Source organism: Podarcis gaigeae, assembly GCF_964106915.1.
Source record: "Podarcis gaigeae genome assembly, chromosome: 3".
Classification (NCBI taxonomy): Eukaryota; Metazoa; Chordata; class Lepidosauria; order Squamata; family Lacertidae; genus Podarcis; species Podarcis gaigeae.
Window position 1 is genome coordinate 80,083,775 of NC_139680.1, and position 16,035 is coordinate 80,099,809.

General features: G+C 42.2%; 1 protein-coding gene across 1 annotated transcript in view; it reads right to left on the reverse strand.

Annotated features, from left to right (window-relative positions):
• The window catches only part of LOC310841342 (kinesin-like protein KIF28), a 33,008-nt gene that overhangs the window by 3,920 nt on the left and 13,053 nt on the right, over window positions 1-16,035 (reverse strand). The window contains 12 exon segments of the mRNA XM_083732218.1: window positions 710-876; window positions 1,687-1,821; window positions 4,245-4,519; window positions 4,841-4,948; window positions 5,860-5,978; window positions 6,791-6,935; window positions 7,146-7,269; window positions 8,299-8,353; window positions 8,855-8,945; window positions 11,413-11,534; window positions 14,592-14,734; window positions 15,902-15,969. Of these exon segments, the coding sequence (XP_083588344.1) occupies window positions 710-876; window positions 1,687-1,821; window positions 4,245-4,519; window positions 4,841-4,948; window positions 5,860-5,978; window positions 6,791-6,935; window positions 7,146-7,269; window positions 8,299-8,353; window positions 8,855-8,945; window positions 11,413-11,534; window positions 14,592-14,734; window positions 15,902-15,969 (1,552 nt within the window).

A 16,035-nucleotide genomic window follows, 5' to 3' on the forward strand; every position in this document is an offset into this window, starting at 1 on the left:
ACAGCCCCATACTGCTATGTAAACATGCAAAAGCTGGAGGTTCAAGGAGAGGTGCAGGGCAGCTTGAAAGACCTTTTGCTTTCACCATGCCATAGTCTGCTGCCTGTAATGCAGAACAGCAACTAAGAGCACAGTGCCTGAGAGCTGAATCAGACAGGAGAGCCAATACACAACAGGGTGATTGGTGAATAGGGGAATAAAGCTGATAGATGTGGCAACGGAGTGGAGGAGAGGAATGGAAATAAATTCTATAAAGAACTTCATGGGGCAAGGAAAGGGAATTGGCTGTTGATTACAGCTGATTAAAAATTTGAGGAACATTTCCACACACTTTCCAACAGGAACGGGAAAAAGGAAGTGCCATGAATTGGGCACCACAAAGATTTTTGGGATAGTAGGTAGAGAGACAGGAGATGGTGGAAATAGCCAGGGGGAGGAAATGACTCAAGGTATGATGAAACAAAAGTTTGCTTGATGGTTCATGGGGCAGCTTATGGCTTAATAAACTATTATTGAACTGTGGTTTAATGAGATGTACATGCCACTACAAGTTGGAGTAAGCAAACCTAGGCAAGAAAGACCAATCTTTTGACTTTGTACATGGCAGCTTTATGTTATCTTTCCAAACAAAAGCCATGCTTTTAGGTACAAAGTACTGAATATAAAGGTGTATACATAGCTTTATCAAGATAAAAAGTCAAAAGCATACCTTGAAGCCCCCACAAGTCAACAATCAGAGCATTTTTCTGCAAATAGTTCAAAAAATCATGGGACATATTAAGGGTTGAAAATTTTACTAGCTCTTCTATCTTCGGGTTCACATTTTTCCAAACAGGCTTTGTGTATAATGAGCATGGGAGATCATAAAATTTATATCTAAAATAGTAAAACAAACGAAGACCCAATTAAAAACTAAGGTCTGTGTCCAAAGACATCAACTGCTTGAAATAACAGAAATATGACAATCTTGAAGCAACATTTCAAGGTTAGATTTTCCTTCCTAGTTATTAATTTAAAAAAAAATTGTCTTGCATGCCCAATAAATTTCATGAAATGGTTTCTTAATTTCTTTATGGTAGTCATTTTTAATACTCTTTTTGGGCCAAAAATGTCACCATTTCCAAAAATACATTTCCCTTGATTAGAACCCAGTTCTAATCTTGACTACTTGACCTAGCAGGCATTAGCGTCCACTGGACACAATTTACTAGGAAGTTCTTCTGAACAAGCTTCATTGAAATCAGGGATGGGGAACCTGTGGCCCCTCCAGATAATGATGGACTCCAGCTCCCATCATTCCTGGCTACTGATGATGAGAACTAGAGTCCATTAACATCTGGAGCACATCATATTGCTTACTCCTGGTTTACAGTGCTATGCAATACTAGGAGTTGAAAAAAGCACAGGCTGACCCTGTAACAACCCATGGAGTTGCCGTGGAGATCATTATAATCTATTATTTATAAAGCTAAATTATTTACTAAATCAGCAACAACAGGAAAGAGACCAGCAAGTCAAGAATGGATTTAAGTGCATAACTGAAGAAATAAAGATACCCAACATTATCTGAAAAAATTACTATCTTGGGTAAAGTTTTCATGCAAAAGAAAACTCAGTTGTGAAATTCTTATTCACTCCAAAGAGCCAAACTGAGAATATTTCACAGGAAGCTTTAACTAACAATACCCAATCTGAATCCCTCTCTGTGCCACTTCTTTTATCCATCTGACTCCAAGGCATTGTAAAATGTGAATTTGGAAATCAATTCTTTTGCCCAGCAATTCCAAAGGATCAATGACCATATCGTCCTCTCCAAAGGCTCTATTAAAAAATAAAATGGGGAAAATGGGAATTAATATGCAAGTTGGTAGTGACTTTGATCTTATTTGGATGTAACTCTAAACCAGCACTGCGCTCTGGACTATAGAGCTAATTAGGTATAGCGAGGGTCTCAATCTAACTTGCAATACAGTTTCTCCCCAAACCAGGCCCTAAGGAAGTTAGATTGGCTTCAACCAGAGCCAGGGCCTTTTCAGCTCTGGCTCCGGCCTGGTGGAACGCTCTGCCTCATGAGACCAGGGCCCTGCAGGATCTGATTTCTTTCCGCAGGGCCTGTAAGACAGAGTTGTTCCGCCTGGCCTTTGGCTTGGAGCCAATTTGATTCCCTCCCTCTCTCTCTCTCTCTCTCTCTCTCTTTTTCTCTCCTCTTTCTTTTCCTTCTCCTGCGATGAGGCTACATTTTAATATTTTAATGTTCCATTATTTTAATGTTGTATTTTATTTTTGTTTTTAAGTTGTAATCATTCATCTTGTTTTTATTATTGCTTGTAAGCCGCTCTGAGCCCGGCCTTGGCTGGGAAGGGCGGGGTATAAATAAAATATTATTATTATTATTATTATTATTATTATTATTATTATTATTATTATTTCTCCCACATCTGATGTCATACATGTCATCAGATCTGGGGTATGTAAAGATCATATTGGAACTTAAAGTATACCTTGAACTAATCAGCTGATTAGTGCTGCCCAAGCCCCACTGATATCAGTGATGCTACAGAGTTGCTGCACAGCCAATTGGGTTTGATCTCAGCTTGTCAGCTGATCAAGTCCAAGGTTAGTTTATAGACCAACAAAGTCATAAGGTAAGAGATGGCAAACCTGTGGCCTTCCAGATGTTATTGGACCCTATCTCCCATCAGCCTTAGCCAGCATGGCTGATTGTCAGGGATTATGGGAGTTGCTCCAACAGCATTTTGAGGGCCATAGTTTCCCCATCCCTGGACAAGGTTAAAAATGATCTAAGTATGTCCCTGCTCTATGGCTTGGAGTTGAAAAAGGCAGAAATGTCAGAGGCAGGACGTTGTTGGTGATGGTATTGTACTTGTGGGTCTCATTCCTTGTGGAAATCCATATGGCTCCATATTATTAAAGGTAAAGGTAAAGGGACCCCTGACCATTAGGTCCAGTCGTGACCGACTCTGGGGTTGCGGCGCTCATCTCGCTTTATTGGCTGAGGGAGTCGGCGTACAGCTTCTGGGTCATGTGGCCAGCATGACTAAGCCACTTCTGGCGAACCAGAACAGCGCACGGAAACGCCGTTTACCTTCCCACCAGAGTGGTACCTATTTATCTACTTGCACTTTGACATGCTTTCAAACTGCTAGGTTGGCAGGAGCAGGGACCGAACAACGGGAGCTCATCCCGTCACGGGGATTTGAACTGCTGACCTTCTGATTGGCAAGTCCTAGGCTCTGTGGTTTAACCCACAGCGCCACCCGCGTCCCATTATTAGCTTTGTTTAAAATAGATTTTTATTTCAATCTGCAACTTATTCATTGCCATTTTGGATCAATTTCTACAGTTTAATGGGTGAATGTTTTAAACAGGTGGTTTTATTTGTTTTATTTCACAACTGTGCACCACTTTGTGAGGGCTATTATGCCCAGAATAGTGGTTTAGAAATATTTATAAACAAATGTATAATAAATCTATACCTAGTCAGACCTCAAATGTTCTCTGTCAGTTAGAATTTTTATCTGTAAGCTTCAGAAGAGGCAGTAAGAAACAGGGTTGTCAAGTTTCTGCCTCCAAGTTGTTAAATGTACAGTGGTACCTCGGGTTAAGTACTTTATTCGTTCCGGAGGTCCGTTCTTAACCTGAAACTGTTCTTAACCTGAAGCACCACTTTAGCCAATGGGGCCTCCTGCTGCTGCCGCGCTGCCAGAGCACAATTTCTGTTCTCATCCTGAAGCAAAGTTTGTTACCTGAAGCACTATTTCCAGCTTAGCAGAGTCTGTAACCTGAAGCGTATGTAACCTGAAGCGTATGTAACCTGAGGTACCACTGTATAGGCATGTTTCCTAGGTAGTAGGAAAGATACAGCCCCCCCTGTCTTCTGCCCATTGCTCCATCAGCCTCTGCCCATCCTAAAGTCGTGTCTGTTGTACAACAAATGGGAGAGGAAAGTAAGCAACCGAGCTGGCAAATCAGTGTGGGAAGGGGAAGGCACAGCAGCTGCATAATTTCCTGGTGCATCACAGCTTTTAAAGCAGGTGTGGCTGACCCATGCCCCTCCAAGTGTTATTGGACTCCATCAGACCATGGCCAATAGTAGAGGAGGATGGGAGTTGTAGTCCAACAACGCCTAAAAACCCACAGGTTAGCCACCCCTGTTTTAAAGGTACAGGCAGAAATCTTCAAGCCCAAGTAGCCTTTCAAGAAAACCAACAGCAGATGCTCACCTGCCATTTGGAGAGCATGGAATGATATTGATAAGAATGATGGCTTCCTCCATTCCTTCAGAATTCAGGAGTTCTGTTTGTTCCTCAAGTTTCATGCAATAAGCAAGGGACTGGAGCCAGATGTGAGCAGATCCTAAATGGATTACTTCCACGGGATCCCAGAATGGATCGCTTTCTCTGTCAACCTGCACATCTTCTCCATCTAAGAAACGCCGATAGAGCTCTTCCATTAAAAACTTTCTGTTGATGAACTTGGGTTTTGACCAAACCCATATCTAGAGAAATGAAGTAACTTGAATTATTCTAATCATAAGGTTCAGAGTGTAAAAACTAAGTTGTATTTCCAAAAAGCTGACTTATGGGCTGCACATGTCTTGAACAAAGAATACAAAGAGAAGGGGACAACCTTGGGAGACCAGATCTGGGGCTTTGGCATCAGAACCAGCAGCCTCCCTTGTCAAACTGGAACCAGCCATTGAGACAGTAGCAGGGAGGACTTTGGACAGGCAGGGAAAGCCCATCTGGTGTAAAATAGAGTAGCCTGTGAAGTCTTGCTCAATACAACTTGCCATGACGAATGGTTGAGACTACTTTACCTGGTTTGTAACTTTGTGCGCCACTTTAACTATGATCTCCTTTTGCAGATCATAGCCTCTAGAGTCAGAGGAAGCCAAATTTTTCACTTTCAGTTCCAAAATTAGGTCCTGTTAAAAAAAAGAAAAGAAACCACACAGTATGAAAAATGTTTTTTCTGTAGCTGACTAGCTTTCAATTTAGAAAGGTAAAAGAAAGAAATGTCTCAAGAATCATTAAAATCGGGTATATATGCAAAACACTATAGTGCAAATTCCTTTTTAATGGTATAAGAGGTAGATGACATAAACAGTAGGTAGTGTTAATAGGTAAGATAGATAGATAGCTCTCTCACAGTTTAAAGAATTGGACTAAATCACAGTAAATCTTGCAAAAAAGAAAAAATGGTAGATGCCAAGTAGTTCTTGTGGTTGCCTTCTCCTGTCTAATAATGCAGTTTTATTTTCTAGGAGAGACAAAATCATAAATTGTGATATTTCTGAAAATGGAGAAAAAGTCCACCATCTTCCACCAGCGGACTTCCACTATCACCCCTCAAAAAAAAAAAGAAAAATAGGCCTCATCCTGCAACACAGTACAACGTAGTGCATACTGAACAATGCAGGCAATATAGCTCATCAAGGGAATGTAGCTATGCAGATAGCTGCAGCACTAGCAGGGGCTAGAGACCTAAACGCAGAGAGACAAAAATAATCAAAGGCACTGGACAAGTTAGTCCAACCCCTGAACACACTTTCAGGAACACATCTTGTTAAATGCAGCCCCTCTCTATTGTAAGAGGCATTCACTTTATGTACTCCATTTGTTTCACCATGCAGTACAGGGTTGAGAATTAGGCTTGCAAGCTTTATTCTCAGTCCTACAGAAGGAGCCTTTTCTGATGAAGAAAATAAATTTGTTATTTCCCATAGTTCCATGTGATGATCTCTGGTTTGGACACACAGAATTACCCAACAGGTGTAATCAGTGGACTATCAGGATGACTTTCGCCTGCAGTAAACAACGGCACACGCAAACTTACCTTCCTCAGCTCCACACTCATTTGATTGGCTTCAGCAACCAAAGGCATTAACTTAAGATAATCATGGAACACAGCAAGGACGCTGGGATCTGGCTTCCCATCCTTCCTGTTTGCAGCACCTTAGGGGGGAAAAGCACCTTATCATCAAATCCAGGCAAGAGCAGTTTTCATGGTTATGGCAGAGAAATAAATGACTAGGTTATTGAAATTTCAGCTGCTGTGCAACTGAACATAAGTTGGACTTGTGCATTGTTGAAACATACAATAATCATGCTAGATTAATATTGGTTGAAGTCTTGGAACTGTACTAATTGGCAGGGTTGGACTACCCAGAAAAATATAGACATTTATAACACAAAGATACACCACTCTGATTAAAGGAAGCAAAATTTGATGCCTATGATACAAGCACTAGGTCCCCTTTTGCAGCCATTTTATGCCTCCTGCAGAACAGTCATGTGAGATGGTGACCAACCCAAGTTAGGAAGTGAGCAAAAACAATGAGAAGTTTAAAATACGAAACTGCACGTGCTTGAAGTATTTTCTTCTTTGCTAATTTTATTAAGGGGTGTGTGGGTGTGATCCACGAAATCGTATACAGTAATAAAGGTGTTAGTCTTTAATATACTTCAAGATGTATTTTTGGATACTTTATTTCTTCCATTCCTTTTTTTGGGGCGGTAGGGGTGCCTTCTTTTGAGAACTGCACTAGGGGCCCCAACCACCTTAATCCAGATTTGTTCATAGTATATTAATTTAGCACCATGTTTAATTTGTGTTAGGATTAATATGTGGACCATTCATACCCTTCAATCAAGTTATCAGGGTGGGTAGCTTACCATAAAATATTAAGGTGTAATAAAATAACAAATAAGCCAGGAGCAACAAATCTAGAAAATCAACAAGAAAACTAATATATTATAGTGCTTACCAAGTTTATCTACACTGAAACCTTCTGCTGCTGCCAACTCTGACTGAATGAAATCATAATCGTATCTGGTCAGGTCCTCGCTGGTGCGATCTGAAGGTGGTCCAATGTAGAGATATGCACTATTTGACCCCAAAATAATACGGTCCTGAGGGATTGAGTATACAGGGCTTGCTGAAAGCCTTTCTACTGCACAATTAGTTGTTAAGCATTATATTTAATTATATTTTCAAAGCCTGAAAGCTGTCTTCAGAAACCTGGTCTTTACACAGCAAGAGTTAGTGTAATAACTAAGAAACTGAGCTATATACACAGTATACCAAAGCATGGGGAAATGGTTAACAAACAAAGAACTTACCAGATGCTGCAGTTTAGTTTTCACAGCAATGGGGACACCATTAACAATGACTTTACACTTATCCCGAGGTGTTATAGTAACTTTACCATCAGCATTTGTGAATGTTGCATGCTTATCCAAAATGCTGAAAGACAGTTGTAAAGCAAGCTATTCAAAATTGTGACAGACATCTTTCACTGCACCACCAGGGTAAAATTAGCATTGCTTCATTTCTAGTAAAAATAGGGAAGGAGAAATAAGGCACCATTTGGAATAAGACGCAAGGAGCAGTGGGTGGGAAGGGTCTCAAGCTCAGAGTCCAGATGCTTTCCATGACACGGGTCCTAAGCTGGATCCTTCATTATCCCCAATTAAAAGATCTCAAGGTTCATTAAAAAATCTGCCTAAAACCTTGGAGAGCCTCTACCATATGGAACAAACAGTAAGATGGGTTAGATAGACAAATGGTTATTAATATTATTATATATTTTAATGCTAAAGTAGGTATTAAATAGGTGTAAAACCCCAGTTACAATAAGCAGAGGAAATGAGGTCCCTTGTGTGTTTGAGGCTGCATTCAAGTTTGTTTGGCATTCCCACTTCTCAACCATGTAAACACAGGACTGATGCCACCCGGTGCTTATATGACCCTCCTCACTTATAGAAAAGGCCAAATGATCCAAGACAAACTAAGAGAAAGCAATAAATTAAACCCACATCAAAGTTTTGAATGAAATATCTTGCAATGTTAGACAGAGCCTTAGTTATAGAGATAGGTAATAACTTTAGTAAGCATCATCTACTACAGGGGTCAGCAACCTTTTTCAGCCATGGGCTGGTCCACCATCCCTCAGACCATGTGGTGGGCCAGACTATATTTTGAAGGGAAAAAAGAATGAATTCCTATGCCCCACAAATAACCCAGAGATGCAGTTTAAATAAAAGGACACATTCTACTCATGTACAAACAAGCTGATTCCCAGACCGTTCGTGGGCCAGATTGAGAAGGCAATTGGGCCGCATCTGGCCCACGGGCCTTAGGTTGCCTACCCCTGATCTAGTAGCATATTTATTCTTTCTATCTCCCTCCCAACTAATTATAATCAAAACCAAAATAAGTTACCACATTGTTGATGAAATTTCCTGCAGAAAAGGAAAAAGCTCATCTACATACCCTAAACCTCGGAGAGTTATTGCATTTGAGGATGATTGACCAACATCCGAAGAACCTGAAATAAAACATTTCCTGTGTAAACTTTGCTTTGGAAAACTGTGGTGAACATTTTTTAACGGTATACATAAACATGATTCCCTGTGAAATGCTAAAGACAAAAACAATCTGGGTGGCTAGGAGTGAGCTTATTTGGCGGATATAATTGCAGTTGGTTAATTTACAAAAAGAAAAAGCTTTATCAACATGCTAGACAATAAACTAGAATAAGGTATACATTTAAAAGCATGTGCAACTGAAACTGTACATATTAATCTCATTTTATTTTAAGCATTTGTATGCTGTTCCATAACTCAATATTCTGTGGGTAAGCTAATACACTGCCCTATTGAATTACCCTTTCCACCCTTCCATCTTGTCTCCCCAGTGGTAAAAGTTTTGTTTGCAACCTCCTTGGAAAAGGACTCACTTGTTTTGGTTACATTACTCAGATGTGTGATAATATAAAATGGATTACCCACCTGAGCAACACACATTTAGCACTTAAACAAAATAATACCGTCTTGAATGAAATATTTGAGAACACCCGAAAGCTGAGGGTCTTCGTTGATATTCACAAGATAAGGACATGTCTCCATCATCCATCTTTCCTGTGGAATTAATTAAACCTTATTTCAGCACACGCTTCCCACTAAATGACAGCCAACAACATATGTGACAAGTGGCTTCCAAATAACTAGTCTCTTCTTTCTATAGACTGCACCTGCTATCATAAACAAGGCTAGCAATTCTTCCTCTGATAAAAAATCTAGCTACTTTAATAAAAATGCTCAAGGTTAAATGTAAGAATAGGTAAGAATTAATACAGGAAATAGCATCTGTGTGGCTATCTGTAGAGTTCCTGGACACCTACCCCCACCCCGTCATTCTGTCACTATTATGTTTCTCAAGATTAGATAGTAATTGCATGGACTCCTTGTTCCTATATTTTTGATTCCTGACAACTGATCACACCACCCCATGAACAAATACATGTTTCTGCAGCTATTAGCAACATAGAGGCCTTTTTCGCAATTGCTCTTTCCCATACGCCTGCATGCATTTTTAATTTGTTGCACCCAGTCGCCATATGAACTGACCTGGCCCCTGCAATCATCATCTGAGGCCCGGAGGGTGGCAACATGAGAAAGGACAAAATCAGGTGGTGGCTACTTGTTGGTGGAATGCTCTCCCTAGGGAGGCTTGCCTGGAGACATCATTCTATATCTTTGGGTGCCAGGCAAAAGCTTTCTTCTATATCTAGGCCTTTGGCCTTTAACTATCCATGTTTTTAATGTATTACTTTCCCCTCTTAGTTTTAAAGTATCTATGTGGAGTTTCTTATTTTTGTCTGTCTGTTTGTCTGTCACTTTGGATTGCCCAGGACAAGATACAGCAACTAACAAATTCAGTTAATAATAATAATAATCATCATCATCATCATCATCATCATCATCTTCCTACAACACTGTAGTTCTATAGAACGATATTTTCTGAGCACACACACTGCAACATTTTATACCCAATAAAATGTGACATATTCCAAGGGTTGTATATTTGCTGCTGTGGAGGCTGCTATAAGTTCTTCAAGTGGAAGGCGCCAACCTCTGTTGTAGTACCTTACTCCACCAGCAAGAGCTCTCTCACTCATTTCAATAAGAAAGGAAGTTTTGAGCAAGCATCCTTTTCTGTATGACGGGCTGCCCTCTCCCTTGAAATTAATGGGGAAGCCTACTTGCACAAGACTCCCAAGCACATAGTACCGTATTTTTCGCTCTATAACACGCACCAGACCATAACACACACATAGTTTTTATAGGAGGAAAACAAGAAAAAAAAAATCTAAACGAAACAGTGGATGTATGATTTTTGTGGTTCATGCTGTGGCCACAGACATGTGATCTGACAGTGAGTTTGGAGTAGCCCAATGCAAAAACCCTGAGGATCCATGTGGATCCATGCTTTGTAACCACGTTTTTGCACCACTGCGACCCCAGGCAACAGTATGTGAGTGATTTTTTTGGTGCAAGATGTAGCCATGGACATGCTATGTGATCTGATGGTGAATTTGGGGTGACCCAGTGCAAAAATCCTGAGGATCCATGTGGATCCGTGCTTTGTAACCACGTTTTAAGTGGGGAGGGAAGGAAAAGCACTCAAGGGACAAGGAGCATGCATGGGGTGTGTGGAGAAGGATGCTGCTAATAATGCTATTTAGCGAGCTGAGTGGGGAGGAGAGAGGGACAGAGAGCCTGCTTACTTTAAAGGAGCCAACTGGACAGGAGCCGCTTACACTCGTGTAAATAGCTCCTCTCCTCTCCCGCTTTGCTCCTTTAAAGCAAGCAGGCTCTCTGTCCCTCTCTCCTCCCCACTCAGTGGCTCTTCTCCCGCTTTGCTGTTTCAAAGCGAGCCACGGAGGAGGGAAGGAAGGGGAACCATGGATCCTCTGCTCACAACTGCAGCAGATGCCCCCGCCATCCGTAGGCATTCGCTCCACAACACGCACAGACATTTCCCCTTACTTTCTAGGAGGAAAAAAGTGAATGTTATGGTGCAAAAAATACGGTATATAGTCATGCTAATTAGGACGGCCTTTCTGAACCAGATCAAATGAACATTTTGGGCACTGCTTTCCAAACTGCGTTGCGACACATTAGTGTGTTGGCTGCAGTGTGTTGCGCAAACACTCCCCGCACTCCTCCCAGAGCTGGAAAGGGGTTACTTTAACCTCTGGTTTGCTAGTAAAAATGACTTACTGTGTCACGAAATGATGCATGTCTAAAAAGTGTGTCACCAACATGAAAAGTTTGGACAGCTCTGGTTTGGGGTGTATGCACACCACACATTTAAAGTACATAGCTTCCGTCAAAGAATCCTGGGAATTGTAATTTGCCTCTCAGAGCTATAGTTCCCAGCACCCTTAACAAATTACAGTTCTCAGGATTCTTTGGGAGGAAAAACAGAATTTAACTGTATGGGTCCAGCACTTTGCTCCAACAATTGCTACTTTAAAAACACTGGAAAGCTCTCAAGCTGAGGAATGATGGAGATGGACATCCAGTGTCCAGACGTCTTGACCTGAGTTACTGCAGCATATTGCTGCTCCCATTCTTTCCGGGCTTCTTCCAGACGATATTCCCAGGTAGCCTGAATGGCTTGAATCCGCAGCTCATTTTCAGCCAGCAAACAGCGAAGCTCTTCTGGAAAGAATAAGCAAAACTAAACTAATTAAGGATGCAATATGAAAACAACAACAATAAAAATCCAATTTATAAACAGCATTCACTCTTTCTCTCTCCAAATGAATTCTGCGGTACCTTCTTTAAGCCACGCTGAAATATCAGGCTTGAAATACTCAGATATTTATGATTCTTATATATTCCGTAACTCAGGGGTCTGCAACCTTTAAGACAAAAAGAGCCACTTGGACCCGTTTCCGAAGGGAAAAAAAAAAAGGGAGCCGCAAAACTCGTCATTATAAAAATAACTTTTTTGTCACTTTTTTATTATTTCTTTGTTTGACCCCTCAGAATTACTCCTCCTCATAGAAATAAACGTTAAATTAACAGTTTACCTTTTTGTGTGTGTGTGTTCTTCACTCCCTTCAAAACAGTGACCAGCGTACATGCCCCCTTTCAATGCAGTGACCAGCGTACATGCCCCTTACAATGTAGCGGGCGGGCGGGAAGGTGACGTCGGGACAGCCATGCGACGTCACAGCCAGTACAGCGCCCGCCACAGTGGGGAGTGTTGGGGCGCACAATGTGCCTCTTCCCCTCGCTAGTATCCGCCCCGGAGCCGCGGCAAAGTTGTAAAAGAGCCACATGCGGCTCCGGAGCCGCGGGTTGCAGACCCCTGCCGTAACTGAAACAAACAGTTCTTAAGCACTAGTGAAATATTTATAGCTAGGATCTTTAGCCATATGTTCCAGTGCTTCTATCCTACCAGAAAAACTGATGAAAGGTTTCTGGATCTATTTTAACTACCCCTAATTTATGCATATTGGAGATCCTTGAAGAAACTTTGGCTCACATTACCTATGTCACATGGTAGGCACTACATTACAAATGTTGTCTACTTATAAGGTCGGGTATAGAGTATTTTATATAGTATTTCAAGGTCTACACTGCTTGCAGAAGGAATAATCCTTTTCTGACTGAAGCTCAAGCAGCACCGATCCTGTGAGGTTCAGCGTGTTTTTAGTTATTGGGGGTGGTGGTGAGGCCATTTGTTTCTGACCGCCTACCCACCCCCACCACTGGGCTGCTGCCAGCCTCACTGGGGGTTTGTCCACGCCGCCAACCCTGCCCTGTTGCCCTCATGGCTGGCGCTGCGCCTTCACCGCCGCTGTTGCATTGTAGCAGCAGTGCAGGCACAGCAACAGGTGAGGGTACAATGTGTGGTGACAGAACTGGCACCAGCGCAGGCACAATCGCAGGGGCAGAAAGGGGGAGGGGAGCTGGATCTGCAGGGGTCTACACTGAGGTCCACTCACGACCAAGCACTACAGGGAGAGGTGGAATAGCTAACCTCATGCTCACAAGCAAGCAGGCTTATTTGGTGTCGGTAGTGTTTTTTTTTTTAATATTTTTTATTAAGGATTTTCTTGTTTTACAGAAGTGTAGTGCCTCGTATTATTTTCTTCTTCTTCTTCTTCTTCCATGTAACGTTTTTACAAATCCGTTTCATTTGTTGAGGCATTAGGGGGAGAAGAAAACAGAAAGAAAAAAGAAAGGGGGGGTGGGGAGAGGGAGGATGGGTGGGGGTGGGGTCGGGTGGCGGTGTTTCTATTATGTTTAATGTATGTAGAGTTTGGTGTCAGCGTTGCTTGTGTTGTTCACTTGTGTTCCTTTGGTGGTGAGAGAGGTTGGGGTTGGCTTAGGGTGTGATTGTTTGCTTGTGATTGGCTGTGGTGATCTTTGTTTTCGTGTGTGAGTGAGGTGGGTGGGTGTTTTGGATCAGGTTAGCCATATTGATTTGTATGCTGTTGGTGGATTATTGTCATTGTCCTGTTGGGCTGTGTATGTGATAAAGGGGAGCCATACCGGGGTGAAGGCGTCTTCTTCTGTTTGTCCCCGTGTCAGTTTCAGTTTATTAGTTAATTTTTCTAGTAGGGCTGTTTCCCATACTATTTGGTACCATTGGTCCATGCTTACTCCTGACAGGTCTCTCCAGTGTCTGGTTATGATGTTTCTGGCTGCTGAGAGCAGGTGGGTTATGAGTTCTTTGTGGTGTAAATGGGCATTGTTGTCTTGGAAGATGTTTAGTAGGGCCAATTCTGGGGTGATGTCTATTACTTGCTTAGTTATTTTACATATTTCTTGTATGGATGTTGTCCAGAATAGTTGAATTTTGGGACACTCCCACCACATGTGGAGGTATGTGCCTGAGGAGGTGCACCCTCTCGAGCATTTTGGTGAGGTTCCTGGGTGTATTAGTGCTAGTTTCCTTGGTGTTAGGTACCACCTGTAGGTGAGTTTCAGTGTGAGTTCTTTTCTTTTTGTTGATATGGATTTAAAGGGGGGTTTAGACCACATTCTGGTCCATTGAGTGGGGTTAATCTCATAGCCTATGTCATTCTCCCATTGTTTTTTGATTGTGTCTAGGGGATTTGCGGGATTTTGGAGTAGTATTTTGTATATTGCGGATACCGTCCCTTTACCATTTCCCTTTGTTGTTAGGAGGAGGTTTTCGAAGGTTGTCAGGGGCCTAGTGGTGTCGGTAGTGTTGTAACGGTGCATTACAGCACTGCTGCTGGGTAAAGCCCGTGAGTGAACCTGCGGGAGAAATGGGGGAGCTGGCAGCTGCAGGAGTGCTGCCACAAGGGGGCAGGCAAGATGCCAACCCAGTGGGCCCCAAATGCCTCAGCATTTAGCCCTTGCATGTGAGTGACCTGTTTCCAAGGCAGGTATAACATACCTAGCTCTGTTCGCCTTAATACACTCCTGATAGGCTCATTCCCTTAAAAACAATGGGTTGGATTCCAAGGACCACTACAGCTCTCTCCACCACCTCCCTGAAACCTGCTCCTGAGGGGCTAGGGGACCTCCTCAAACAGATGGTAGGTCCTCTGTGGGGCTGTGGTTAGAGGGAGGGGGGAGGGAGGGAGGAGTGTGCTTGAGCTAGATCCCTCAGAATCCAAGCCTCGCCACTTTGTAGAAGTCTCTCAGAAAAGGAAAACAGTAGAAAAGACAGCAGAATGGTAACACGAGGTCTTCTAATACAATAAATGTTGTTTCTTCCTCAAGAATACTTACTTGTTTCATCTGCTACCGTTTTACCAGAGTTTCCAAGGCCTGACAATCTGGACAACAGATGATAATTTTCTGCCTTCAGCTCATTTATCAGTTTCGCAGTTGGACCTGCATTTATCACAGCTTTGTTCTTTATCTTTTTGGTTCTTTCAGATTAAAAAAAAAAACGGGGTTGGGGGGTGGGGGACAACGACTATTATTGTGCTGTATAGCAAAAGCAAGTAACATAATCACGAAGCTTCAGTGGCAATTTGGAGGATGCAAAAACAATAGTCATGGCAACATGATTTGTTGTGTGCTGTAAGGCCCTTGTTTCCTCTTGTAAGATAATAAGCAGCCCAGCCCAGTTCTCTTTCTCCAGACAGTGAGAAAAAAGACATCCCAGTCTCCCTTAAATTGCTTCCCCTCCTCAACACTCCCTTCTCCCTGGGCTGCAGCAAAGGATTGACATGAGATATAATTAAAACACAATAATGACTTAATTTCCAGAGGGGTTCCCATGTTACTTTTTGCTGCAAGACTAACACAAAGTCTTGTGGCAGCTTGAAGACTCACAAATTTATTATGACTTAAGCTTTACTGGAGTATAGTTCACCCCATCAAATGCATGAAACATTATTATGAGTTGCAGATAAATATACACACAGGATTGAACAAATGCATTTAGAAATAAACGAAATGTACAAAACTTCAGATGGTAATAATTAAATTCTTAACAGTGGCCATTCACAAAAGAGTAGTCAATCCCATATAAATCCCCTAAATCTGTTCTAGAAGTTAACTTGGTTTGGAAAAAGAAACAGGACCTCTAATTCAGGAGTATGCATTTAAAGCTAACCACAGAGCCTAGGACTTGCCGATCCGAAGGTTGGAGGTTCAAATCCCTGCGACGGGGTGAGCTTCCATTGTTCGGTCCCAGCTCCTGCCCACCTAGCAGTTTGAAAGCACGTCGAAATGCAAGTAGATAAATAGGTACTGCTCTGGCGGGAAGGTAAACGGCATTTCCATGAGCTGCTCTGGTTCGCCAGAAGCAGCTTAGTCATGCTGGCCACATGTCTGTGGACAAATGCCGGCACCCTCGGCCTATAGAGCGAGATGAGCGCCCCAACCCCAGAGTCGTCCGTGGCTGGACTTAACGGTCAGGGGTCTCTTTACCTTTACCTAACATTTCTAGGGTGACAACAGTGGATCAGATCTTGAACAGGGTAGTATGTGCCCACACAAATAAATAGCAGCTAATGATTATTTAATTTCTTGCTCTCCTTTGAAATCCATTCCAATCACTTCTCTTACAAGATGTGAAAACAATATACCTCTCAGCATATCGCAAAGTTGACAGCGTCTCCTCATAACACATGTCTGCTGGACTAATAGCTGCAATCTGCAAATATGTTAAAGGACAAGTTTCTTTTCAGTTATTTGTTCTATACTGCGACTACTACTAACA